Source organism: Urocampus carinirostris, chromosome 4, assembly GCF_059441175.1.
Source record: "Urocampus carinirostris isolate Australia breed hairy pipefish chromosome 4, RoL_Ucar_1.0, whole genome shotgun sequence".
NCBI lineage: Eukaryota > Metazoa > Chordata > Actinopteri > Syngnathiformes > Syngnathidae > Urocampus > Urocampus carinirostris.
The window spans coordinates 5652867-5666551 of NC_142352.1; the positions used below are offsets into that span (position 1 = coordinate 5652867).

The window sequence follows — 13685 nt, forward strand, 5'->3', positions numbered from 1 at the left end:
ACTGCAACTTCTTAGCTTGTGCACAATTTAAATTAGCGTAGACATATCCTCATCATGCAAATTGCAAAAAGAAAGGCACATGACGCAACTTTCAAGCTATTCGCAATCGAGCAGTCCGATAAAGAAGGAAACAGAGCTACTGCACGTAAACTTTACTTTGCGAGCGTGTTGCTAGCGTGTTTTTGATTAAGGAAGCGTGGGACGACGTCTATATGACAAAGTCTCTTTCCCATACTGAAGGAAAACGACTTTGATGACGTCAGTTATAAGGAGGATGATGAGGACGGTTTACTGTGGTTCCTGCCTATACGGTATGTTTTTTTTTTAACGGACCCGATTACTGTGTCGCAAGCGTGTTGCTAGTAGCGTTTTGCTACCCTTCACAGGCACGGTTTGGGATGAAAGTTATAATATTATTATTAAATATTTGAAAACTCTCTCGGTGTACCGTCTTTCTTTGTAAATATGTGTAACCATGTATAATATGTATTTGCAACTGCATATTTTTGTAATGTATTCATTTTAGAAAATTATTCTGATATGTTTTGCACGAGCGAATGAGAAAGAAGTGGCGGGGCAAACGCGGGCTGACGGGAAGTAGCGTAAAGGTGAGACGTGTTTGTGGACGCGGCCGACAATAGTGGATATATATTTTTCCCACCCTTACCTTTGGAAATATACACTTTTTTCCTTGGATTACTTTCAACGGGCACCCGAACTCTGCAGGCCTGCATCAAACCTTAAGTATCGGTATCATTTTCCGTTCATTTTGCCGGCTGTGATTTTTGGACTGTGTCGGGTATGGGTTAATTTTGTGTTGCATTTTTTTCAATGTGAGCGCATGCGGCTAATACACAGGTGCGGCTTGTGTATGTACAAAATCGGTTTTCCTCCCGAAATGTGGTGGGTGCGGCTTATAATCAGGTGCGCTCTATAGTCCGGAATTTACGGTATGTAAACATATGGTTACTCAAAACCTCTAAAAAAGTTTGCAGTACTTGTTCAAGTTCATCCTGTTTCGGATGACATATAAGAGGCTTGGCACTCAACCTATCAATCATAAATGCCGCACCATCTCTTCAAGGTCATGTTCCATGATCTGCGTCATTACTCATTGCAAGTTTTGTTGACCCTTTTTTTTGATTACCCTCTAACTATAGCGAAGGTCTGGGTTTATGAGAATAAATCAGCCTTCCATCTCATTAAACTCAGATTAACAACATCCTTAACCCCCAAGGCTTTGTTCCAATCGACTGGTTGGCGGACGCCAGGCTCCCTGCCCGAGAAACGGAGTTGACAAGCACATCTTGGAGGGAAACCTCCTCAAATAGAATGCTTTATTGCAACGGGGCCACCTTCAACAAGGAGCGGGCCCTGCCAATTCCTGAAGGAAGAATCGATGCGCGCCGTAAAGAGGGTCCTGCAGATGGGAATGGTCCAGATTGAGATGGAATGAGAAACGTGGAGAGACGGGAGTCATGGTGGCTGGATAAATCGTCACTCGCTTGAACCGCCAGATGATTAAATGATACCAGATGACAAGACAACAAGGGGAGGAGGTTAAACACAGAGCCTATCGTTTAACAGGCTGAACCCTGGAGGACCTTTAATGAAATGCAACGGAAGCTGAGTGATTTCCTTTTTAATCTAAGGGTAATGACATGGAGCAGATGTCAAAGATTCAAGATTTTTTTCTGTTGTCTGGTGTCAAAAGATCCTCTCCTCACCCCTCAAAGTTATGAATGAAGGTATGCTTGTGGGTGTTGAAGGATTTTATACATTTGACTATCAAGGATTTTATACGATTGAATACAAGTTACATTTATTGAGTTTAATGCTGTAGGTATTTACTGACTGTGCCTTTAGTCAATGAGTAGTGGAAGTTCAGGGCACCCCGGTAGGAAATATTGTTTACAGGAATGGCGGGAAGCTGAGTGATTTCCTTTTTAATCTAAGGGTAATGACATAGAGCAGATGTCAAAGATTAATGGACTCTTTTCTGTTATCTGGTGTCAAAAGATCCTCTCCTCACCCCTCAAAGTTATGAATGAAGGTATGCTTTTGGGTGTTGAAGGATTTTATACATTTGACTATAAAGGATTTTATACAATTGAATACAAGTTACATTTATTGAGTTTAATGCTGTAGGTATTTACTGACTGTGCCTTTAGTCAATGAGCAGTGAAAGTTCAGGGCACCCCGGTAGGAAATATGAGGGGGTGAGGGACAGACAGAGATGGCCGGATGCAACTAGATGTTAGATCTTACTGTACACACAGTCCAGTGTTTTTCCCTAATTGCTCATTCCATGTGTTGAATGGATTTGGGAAGTACAGTCCTTAAACATGCCCGATTAAAGTCGCCGGCGACGATAAAAGCCCGGTCGGGGCGTGCAAGCTGCTATTTACTGATAGCAGCGGGCAGGGAATTTAGCGCTATTCTAACGTTAGCATCCGGTGGAACAGCAAGCACAATGACCACAGTTAGCTCTCTCGGTGGGTTGTAAGCGCACCATTTCCTGTTGTGTGTTTTAGGGAAGTAGAGCCTGGTGGCACCCATCCCTCTCCAGGGCAAGGGTGGTTGTAGGCATTATATTTTAAGAACAGAAAATTCAATTTCCCTTCGCCAATGCTGACGGTCACACCATCAGGCAGAAGTGTGAAGAACCCTGGTGTGAGTCAGCCTGGGAGGTAACCCAGGTTTTGCAGTGTAAGACTCAACACAAGTGTTTGGCAGTCTCGCTGAGAAAATGGCGGCCGCGGAGTCAAAATCTTTTATCCCCTTTGACCCTTTCCTTTCAACACCTGTTGTCTTTGTTGTCCTCAGCCATGTCCAAACACCCACCTTCAAAACCCAAAGGATCCCTTTAGTCTCCGTTTCTGCTAGGATGGCTAGCAGTGTTCCCTCTAAGCTCAGCGCACAAGAAAATCTAGCCAGCGCACAAAAATGAGGGCTCAAAATTACTAATTAAGAAGCGACTTAAGTCAAAGTTACAGTGCATGAAGGTAAAAATACACGGGTTCTCCTGACGATGTGTCCCAAATGCGGTATTTTGAAGTCGAGTCGAGGTAGAACGAAGTTGAGTAAAGTTAGTAGAGAACCGGCTTCTTCGACTCGGCTCACTAAAAGGAACCAGATCCTTCGGGTCCTAAACGGCTCTTCAGGTTGTTTTTGCTACTTTAATCCCAACATGACCAAATATTAAGTGAAATTATGCACAAAATGACTTAAAGGAAGGAGGGAATAGAACAAAAAATAAAAAAATTCCAAAATGAAAAAGTAGTGAAAAGCTGAGAAAAAAAGAAACAAAAGGAAGAGAAAAAAAGAAGGAAAAATTTAGACTGACTAACATTTTTCCTTGTATATCTTTTCCTGTGGCAGCACGGCGGCGCAGTGGTTAGCGCATGTGCGGCACAGTTCATGTCATGGAAACCTCCTGCGTGGGTTCAAATCCAGCTCCAGACTTCCTGTGCGGAGTTTGTATGTTCTCCCCGTGCTTGCGTGGGTTTCCACCGGGCACTCCGGTTTCCTCCCACATTCCAAAAACATGCATTTCAGGTGGATTGGCCGGTCCAAATTGTCCCTAGGTGTGAATGAGCGAATGAGTTGTCTGTCCCTGTGTGCCCTGCGATTGGCTGGCAACCAGTTTAGGGTGTCCCCTGACCACTGTCCGGAGATGGCTGGGGTGGGCTCCAGCCCCCCCGCAACCCTAATGAGGATAATGCGGTACAGCTAATGAGATGAGATGAGATCTTTTCCTGTGTAGACCCAATTACATGACTATGGATCCCTATGTTCATACTCATTCATATGGGGAACTTTAGGTGCTCAGATATCCGTGACTCATAATCAACCCGTCCTTAGTATGGATGTTGACAACAAATCTTAAAATACTGCAAATGCAATGTTCTAATATGCCCTAAAACAAATCAACAGGAAACCTGAATTAGATCTCTAATACATGAGCCATTTTGAAATGTCCACGTTAGATAGAAATGATGGTTGACACCAGTCTGGATGTTGAAAATACACTTCATACTCGGGTGCTGAGAGGTACTTTTGTTTTGACATGGATGTCCGAGCAGCCACCTCCGTAGTAATGCGATGACGAATCACTCCATGCAATCCTCCCTTTCCATTCACCTTTCATCACTCTCTTTCCTCAGCATTCACTTCCCGATGTCATTTTATTGTTTATACGCTGTTCATTCCCCAACCCACCCGCCCTTCTGCCCCCACTGTCAGTCCTCACAGGGAAGCACTCTCCTGGACTTAATGCAGCAGATAAAACTCTGACATCTGCTCGGCCTACTTACCACGACCGGGCAATCTGCAGCATTGCTGGGAAGTCGACCACAAAAGTACGCAACTCTGTCCGAATATACTTTTCAACAGCTGCGCCTTTAGGTCGTCTGTTTGAAAGGATTCACGGTCTCAAATTCGAAATCGGGGCAGATAGGTTGGACTAATAAATACAATGAATAATTAATGTCTCTTCACCCCATCTGGACTGTAACACTACTGTAATAGAGGGCAGTGCCTTCATTAGTAGGGTTGGGTAGGGTTACTTTAACTGGATTACTTTCAATTACTTTTGGATGACTCCAATACCAAATATGCTGATAAAAGACAAAAGAAACTAAATATGAATAATAATTTTTGTGCAGGTTTGGGGGAGTAACGGAATACATGGAACGGCAAAAATGATGTTGGCAAGCTGTTTGGATTTATTTTCATTTTGTTTCTGTCGCATTTTATGTTAGTTTTGCCGGAGATCAAATAGATCAAAGCCAGGAGAGAAAGCTTACCACGTGTTGTGAGTCATCATTGTATTCATATTTAGTTTATTTAGTCTTTTATTAGCATATTTGGGGCAGCACGGCGACGCAGTGGTTCTAAGGTCTTGGGAACCTCCTGTGTGGGTGCAAATCCAGCTACCGGACTTACTGTGCGGAGTTTGTATGTTCTCCCCGTGCTTGCGTGGGTTTCCTCCGGGCACTCCGGTTTCCTCCCAAATTCCAAAGACATGCATTTCAGGTGGATTGGCCGGTCCAAATTGTCCCTAGGCGTGAATGAGCGAGCGAGTTGTCTGTCCCTGTGTGCCCTGCGATTGGCTGGCAACCAGTTCAGGGTGTCCCCTGCCCACTGCCCGATAAATGCTGGGATGGGCTCCAGCCCCCCCGCGACCCTACTGAGGATACGCGGTGCGGCTAATGAGATGAGATGAGATTAGCATATTTGGTATTGGAGTAATCCAAAAGTAATTGAGAGTAATCAAGTTAAAGTATCCCCACCCAACCCTGTTCATTAGTCAGTGTTCCATACTCTTCCTAACATGTTGATAAAACACTTTTTATTCACCCAACATCTGCATATAAACAAAAACATTTTTGCAGCCTTTTGAACTCGGATTACAATTTTGTTGACGATATCAGCAAAAAGCCCCGTTCAAAATCTTGAAGAAAATAAGCGTGTCTTCAAGTACAATCATCTTGCTACAACAGCATGCTTTTGCTCCTCTTAGATATCATATATTTTTCTTTTTCAGAAAAAAAAACTATTAAGGCCAACCCCCCCAAAACTATAATCTAATTTATTGAAATGATCTCCCTTTGCCATATTGGATTGTTTGTTATGGTTGCCATGGCGCCCAATTGGTCCCGCCCGTGTGGCTCCAGCTGCGGCTTGTTGACAGATTGACTTGCCTTTTATTTAAGCTCAGTTCTCTCAATCACCTTTTGTCAGTCCTTCAACTAACCTCTGCCCCGCAAGAGGTGGGTTTTGACTCTGTCCGGTTTCCTGGTGGTATTTCCAGTCCAATATTGTTCCTGTTTATTTTGTCCTGTTTAAAATTGGTTTCCAGTTTTGTTCCCATCTAGTTTGTCTTGTTTAGTTTTGATATCTTGTTTTTGTTCCTGTGTATTTTGTCCTGTTTAATATCAGTTTCCAGTTTCGTTTGCTCCTAGTTTGTCCTGTTTAATTTTGATATCCCGTTTCGATTTCAATCCATTCTGTCCCGTCCTGTCCGGTATCTACCCCATCCGTCTGATATCTGCTCGGCAGTTGGTATCGATCTCGTCAGCCTCTGGCTTCCCGTCATTCCACGCCAGACTGCTTCTTAACGTGCATGACCCCCCATTTCCCGTAAAATAGTAAAATAAAAGGCTTGTGTGAGAAACGTTACGCTTTTGGGTCCTGATCCTGTTCCAGCTCTTTTTTTCAAAAATAGTAGCAAAATAGGAAATCGATTTTTCTCCGTAGAAAAAAACTATGCATTTCACAAGTTAGCATTTTGTCGGTTATGATTTGAAATAATTGAGGTTGTGAGGGCAGGGTCATCAATATATATATATATATATATATATATATATATATATATATATATATATATATATATATATATATATATATATATATATATATATATATGCACTTTGCACATTTGCTGTTAAATGTTAACATGCTAACATTTCAGTAATTTTGGGAGGATATACTACATTACTAGGTGGAGGACACAGGTTAAAATCATCTTTGTCCCCTCGGTTAGCATTCAATTAATTCAAATTCATAGTGTACCTTGGCATATCAGGCATAGGTATTCCTAGGTGCTTTGGTACATCTTTTTAGATCCAAGCATAAACATGGCTGACCTTTAGCAATATTTATTGAAAGATTTTATACATTTGTCTATAAAGGATTTTATATGATTAAATACAAGTTACATTTATTGAGTGCAATGAAGATTTTCACCGGGCAGGCTGAAGTTAAATGACAGGTCACGCTGGTCCAAATGCAGAATGTTTTGGCTGGGGAATTTTGATAACAGGACTTTGACGAAGGATGTCAGGCACTGTTTTGATAAGCGCTGTGCTGTTATGAGTTTTTCAGACATCGAGGCGAGGGGGTGGACTCCCCGTGGGGGTTTTCCTGGCACGGCAATGGGAGGAGCCGGCACAGCAGCTTGCGGAAAAAAACATGGGCCGAAAGAAAAAGAGAGGAGGCTTGACGGAGACTCGAGCGACACTAATTTGGCTAATTCAATGGAGTTCACTTAGTTAAATTGTTTAATAATTAAATCTGCCCCCATGTGGAAATGTCTCTTGTCCACACACCTAGAGGAGAAGGACACCCATGTGCGGATGCTGTTCCTGGACTTCAGTTCAGCATTCAACACCATCATCCCACAACACCTGGTAGACAAAATGAGACTCCTGGGTTTCAACACCCCCCTGCGGAACTGGCTGCTGGACTTCCTCACTGACAGACCCCAGTCAGTGCGGATTGGTCAGAACATCTCCGATGTCATCAACCTCAGCACGGGCTCCCCCCAAGGCTGTGTCCTGAGCCCCTTGCTGTTCACCCTGATGACACACGACTGCGTCCCTAGGTCCGCCACAAACCACATCGTGAAGTTTGCGGACGACACAACAGTGGTGGGCCTCATCAGGGACGACAATGACCTGGCCTACAGAGAGGAGGTGGAGCAGTTGGTGGGCTGGTGCAGGGACAACAGCCTGGTCCTGAATGTTGACAAAACTAAAGAGATCATTGTCGACTTCAGAAAAAACCAGCCCAACCATGCCCCACTTTTCATCAACAACAAGGCTGTGGAGGTTGTCAGCAGCATCAAGTTCCTAGGGGTGCACATCACAAACAAACTCACCTGGTCCGTGAACACTGCATCACTGGTTAAGAGGGCACAGCAGCGCCTGTACTTCCTGCGGAGGATGAGGAGAGCCCGCCTGCCCCCACCCTCCCTCATCACATTCTACAGGGGCACCATAGAGAGTATCCTGACCAGCTGTATCTCTGTGTGGTGTGGAGGCTGCAGCACTACCGACTGGGGTAGTGTGAGGAGAGTGACGAGGACAACAGAGAAAATCACCGGGACTTCTCTTCCCTCCATTCAGGACATTGGCCAGAAGCGCTGCCTATCCCAAGCTAAGAACATTATCAAGGACCCCTCTCACCCCCATCATGGACTGTTCACTCTGCTAGCCTCTGGGAAGAGGTACTGCAGTGTGCGGTGCAGGACCACCAGGTTCCACAATAGTCTTGTCCCCCTGGCCATTAGACTGTTAAATGGTCACTCAAACACATAGTAAATATAAACTGCTGCTAATCTGTACATCTGTGGGTTCTGTTTGACTTTTTGCACTACTGGCAGTTCTGTATAGCTAGCCACTCCTTGCACATCTGTTTCTCTCGTACTTACAGTGTTATTGTTACAGTGTTATTGTTCTGTTTACCTGACTTGTTTACCTGATTGCCCATCTTGCACATCTGGTTGGCTACTCCTCTTGCACTATTTGCGCTACTGTAAAAAACTATACATAGCCATAATTATTTAGTATATTATTAGCACTCAATACTACAACTCAATACAACATTTTATTTATATCTGTACATTCAAGGAAACTGTGCGGGTCAGATGTATTGACATTTCGTTCTGTATACACGTGTACTAGAATGACAATAAAGTAGATCTGAATCTGAATCTGAATCTGAATCTGATTAGGTGAATGCAGGTTGTGTTTGGTTAATGGAGTCAGATAAATAATTCGAACAATTTGGTAAACGGTACCTTTTTTAATATTCAATTCCTAACATTACCATTGTCATTCCGTGCTAATTCAACTTAATAATTAAACTTTATTATTGTATCTGCCTTAGCAACTTTGTTGCCAGCCATCATTTATTGGAATATTTCAAGACTATGGCAAACTTCAACCAGTATCCCAAAATAGCTTTGCAACTGCAAAAGTATGATTTACGTTGGTACGGTAGCTGCGAGCATTATTCCATTTTCAGTCTGCAAGGTCTGCAATGCAACTGAAGGAAAACAAATGTCTAAGCAAGGAGTCTGCTACTCATGTAGCCCCAAGTTAAAGACGAACTGCTTGTTTTGCAGAGAAAGTGCTTTCACCGCCGCCTGCTGTAAATCCTCCTCACCCCTTCGGGTGAGAGACGAATCGCAATCAATTAATACAGAGACAGCTTCGAAGGTCACCACAAAAGTGTCTCTTCCCATTGACTTTTGCATTCTGTCCCTCCTCCATTAAGGTGTCTGAGATAACCACGGTTGCTAAGTGTTTATTTTCACATGGGGGCAGATTTAATTTCTTAAACAATTTAACTAAGTGAACTCCATCGAATTAGCCGAATTAGTGTCGCTCGAGTCGCCGTCAAGCCTTCTCTCTTTTTCTTTCGGCCCATGTTTTTTTCCGCAAGTTGGTGTGCCGGCTCCTCCCATTGCCGTGCCAGGAAAACCCCCACGGGGAGTCCACCCCCTCGCCTCGATGTCTGAAAAACTCATAACGGCAGAGCGCTTATCAAAACAATGCCTGACATCCTTCGTCTTCTTCTTCTAATAAGGATTGGACTTTATCTAGTTGGACTGGGTAGGAGCATGTTTTAATGCATGACAGAAACAGAGAGAAAATATGTCCACCCGAGATGACAGATGGGTTGCTTCACAGAACCGAGTCCATGCTGCGTACTCACCAATTCCTCATTATTCAGGGTGGAGCGGTTCACCAGAGCAAACGAGATGCCTGCCTTTCGAGCAGTGAGGGTCTGCGGGCACAAGTGGAACAAGGGGCATGGAGATTAGGAGAGAAAAATCAATGACCTATTTCTGAGGGTTTTGCTGCAATTTATCAAGGACAGGCGATGGATTTGCGTGAGCGGAGTGACAAGCGAATACATGGCTATGCACAACTATAGCTTAGGACCTCTTAATACATGTGAACAAAGTAGATTATTTTACAACAGTTTGGGTTCTAAATGTTTGGTACTATGGGTTTTAAATGTGGGGTGGAGATTGAGGCACATAGTTTGGACGTTTTTTTATAGTGTCATATATGGAAAACTAGCTTAAACAATCTTAATTTAAATCCAGTTCATTTCTGAGAAGGGCTGGACTTTCCGTAGCTGGACCTTATCCATTGATAATGAAGTTGTATACTATTTTGTACGCTGTTTTATTCCACTTATACTCAAAATACTTGTCCTAAGTTTGACCTCAGCCTTGAGTGGAACTTTTTAGAAGGATGTAGTAAAAACGCCTGTGCTTTGAAATGTGTTTTTGGGTTTCAGTCTGTACAGATAACAATGACTTATCACCTTAATTTTAAATTCAAATTACCTCGGGTCCAAACCTCTTGTGCAAAGCGGAGGACGGAGACCAGCGTAAGAGTTTTGCGCCTGCTTCCGAGAATGGAGGTCACAGCTTGAAGCTTTGACCAAATCAAGACTTACAACAGTTTCAAGTGAAATCTGATGTTTCTATGAGATCGGCCATAGTTCCAACTAAATGTGACTGGTATCTGATCTCCTGCAACTTCTATGCATCTCCTGCGTAAATGCAACAAGTGCCCCAATGCGTGTGTTGTATGCGAAAGTACTCATGGATGCTAACGCTGTAGCATATCTAGCAATTTCAAAGTTACCAGCTACCAGAGTCTAAATAGATTTGTCCCCCCACATATTAATTCAATCCAAAACCTCATGAACCTGCATGAAAATGTCTCCCCTTCACTGCACGGACGTTACTAAAACCTATATTATCTAATTTTGGGGGGAATGTAATAGAACAGTAAAGCAGATGAGCATTTTTACCTTGTGCGCGAGAAACATTTCATGCAAGCTGAGGTCATCCAAGCCCTATCAGCACCCTATGTGTTGAATTCGGAAATAGAACCAACTACAGAGACTATACCTTTTTACACTGTGCGCCCTAAGGGCATGAAAATACGGTATTTATTTTTTATCTGAAAGGACGGGTTTCAAATAAAGGTTTCAAGATAGGGTTTCAAATTCATCATGGGGTTTAACTCATCCTAGGATTTCAATCAAGGGTTTTACACTGAGGTTTAAAATTCATCTCGGGGTTTCAAAAAATGAATATTACAGTAACTCTAGTGTTTCAAACAAGGATTTTGAACTCATCCTAGGGTTTCAAACTAAGGTTTTGAACACAAACTAAAAATGTCATAAATGGGACAAAAAGCTCGAATTCAAACATCTAAGATATTTTTTAGTTTGGTTTTCTCACCTGCCAATTTGAAGTATATGTCAAGTCCTGCACGGTTGTCATGGCGCTCAGATGGCCCCGCCCCTGAACACCGGCTGAGACGCATTTTCCCGATTACTCCTATGGGTACTTAAACTCGCCTTTTGGAACTGCCCGTTGCCAGATAATTGTTTAACTTTGTTGAAAACCTGTTCATGCCTGTTTGATCTGAGTAATGCCTAGATTGTAATTTTGCCTGCCTTTGAGCCTGCTTTGTTTTGTTTTTGGTCCGTTTGTGTGTTGGACCACTTTTCTTTCTCAATTAAAGCGACAGATCGTCCACGCAAATGAGTTCCAACTTCCTGGATCCCGGTCCGTTTCGTGACAGTATACACATAAACATGAATAAAGACAAAAAGGAACCTTACCAAAGCCTGCGGTTTCCAGGATGCCACCAAGTGAAAATTGGGGGGGGGGGGGGGGGGGGAAAGACAAAAATAATTAGAGATATTACAGAAAGTTAATTAGGACTAAAACACATACAGCAGAGTAATTAAGTTTCCCATAGAGAGCGTACAAGTGACTTGACTGTCATGCAGAACTACTGATTGTTATGACTTAAGGCTCTGAGCAAGATAACTAGTCATCAGAGATCCTAAAGCCCATTGTGTGTCTTTTTTTTGGGGGGGGGTGAGTTTATTTTTCAATCCACCCGTGCTTTGAATCTTAGTCGCTTGCAGTCATGCTTGACTTTTCTCTAATGCTCGCTGTCGATTGAAGCTTTTTGCTCATATGCTCTGCACGACCAGTTGACAGGAACACGTGGAAACACAAAGATGAACACACTCGTAAAGCCAGCTGCGCTACACAAACTCGCACTCCTACGCAAACACATACATTTGGCTTAAACGACATATCACCAACTAAGACTTGTTGGAATATATTTCACAAGGACATATATGGAAATATCCATCCATTATCTGCACCACTTATCCTCAGTAGGGTCGCGGGGGTGCCGGAGCCGATCCCAGCTATCTTCGGGCAATGGGCGGGGGTCACCCTGAACTGGTTACCTGGTGAGACAGACAACCATTCACTCGCTCTATCATACCTAGGGAAGATTTGAACCAGCCAATTAACCTGACATACATGTTTTTGGAATGTGGGAGGAAACCGGAGTGCCCGGAAGAAACCCATGTAAGCACTGGGAGAACATGCAAACTCCACACATGAGGAGGTCTGATCTAATGATCTCAGAACTGTACCACACACGCGCTAACCACTGTGCCGCCGTGACCCTACTGAGGATAAGTGGTGCAGATAATGGATGGATGGATATATGGAAATATATTTAATAATTTAGGGTGTAACAAAAATGGTAATCATGTGATATGGCAATAAGTGAGATGATATTCATCTTGCGTTGTGACATAACCTCCTGGTGTCTTGTTTGATAGTACAATATTACTTGATGCAATACGACGGGCTTCTTCGTTTTCCTCATGTTGAGGTTTTTCAGTTTTTCCTTGCCCTCATGTAGGTTTTAGATCAGGGGATGGTGCAATAATAGTCTGTGGTTTGCAATAATATGTGGTTTGTGCAGCCCTTTGAGGCTCTTTGTGATTAAGGGCTATACAAATAAACATGACTTGACTTACTGTACATCCATCAAAAATATTTAGAATTTTGAATTGTACAGTCTATACTGTTAGGAATGCATGACATTTGATTATTTCATTGCCTTGTATCTTCAGAAAACAATGGTTTCAATGTATTTTCCATGAATTCACTTGTCTTATTTCAGATATCTCATCAGTGTGATCATTACCGTCTTATTCTTATAGGTAGGGTACCGTGCGTTTAAATAGTGTTGGGGAAAACCCTTGTTTTTGCTGGACTAGGGTTGGGCGATATGCTGCAAAAATAGAATAATTTTCTTTATCTTTTCAGGTGAACGGGACAGTCATTAGAATCAGGTTTCAACAACAACAACAAAATAAATGAGTGATTTATCATAAATGATACATGTAAATCCCTTCATTGGATTTATAATTTCACAAATTTTCAAATATAATAGCAAACTAATCAAATTAACTCCATTAAACATACATATCCATTATTCTAAGTCAGCAGTCGGCAACCCGCGGCTCTTTCATCCTTATAATGCGGCTCTGATTGGCTTGGGAAAATAAATTACTAAAAATTTTTTTTTTTTGTATTTAATTGAAGTGTGTTTTATTTGTGTTAGTTTTTATATTATTTTAGTTCTAAATTTGAAGATTATTGTGATCTTGAAATATTAAAATATTAATTAAATTATTTGATATTATTTTTTCATCGCTCAAAACAAACGTCACACTGCGGAAGCTGGTATACCCGCTGAAACGCCGTCTATTTTGAGTGACTTTCAACCCCGGCAAAGCCAATGGAGAAATGTAAGAAAAGAAAAATATCTCAAGAAAATAGAACATTCAATGATGCAAACAAACACCGCTTACGGCTCACAGATGACAGCTTACAGTCCTGCGTAAAGATGAAAGTGACTTCATACAGCCCCGATTTGCAGAAGCTGTGCGCAGAGGTTCAGGGCCAGAAGTCCCATTAACCAGGTAAAATAAATATTTATGCAGATATTTTGTTTGCTGCATGCACAATTTAAATTCAGCTTTTT

General features: G+C 42.4%; 1 protein-coding gene across 1 annotated transcript in view; it reads right to left on the minus strand.

The window, feature by feature from the left end:
* The window catches only part of unc13c (unc-13 homolog C (C. elegans)), a 296369-nt gene that overhangs the window by 210029 nt on the left and 72655 nt on the right, over positions 1-13685 (minus strand). The window contains exons 6-7 of the mRNA XM_088333511.1: positions 11443-11448; positions 9505-9576 (exon numbers count right to left, since the gene is read on the minus strand). Of these exons, the coding sequence (XP_088189637.1) occupies positions 9505-9576; positions 11443-11448 (78 nt within the window). The remainder of the gene's footprint in view (positions 1-9504; positions 9577-11442; positions 11449-13685) is intronic.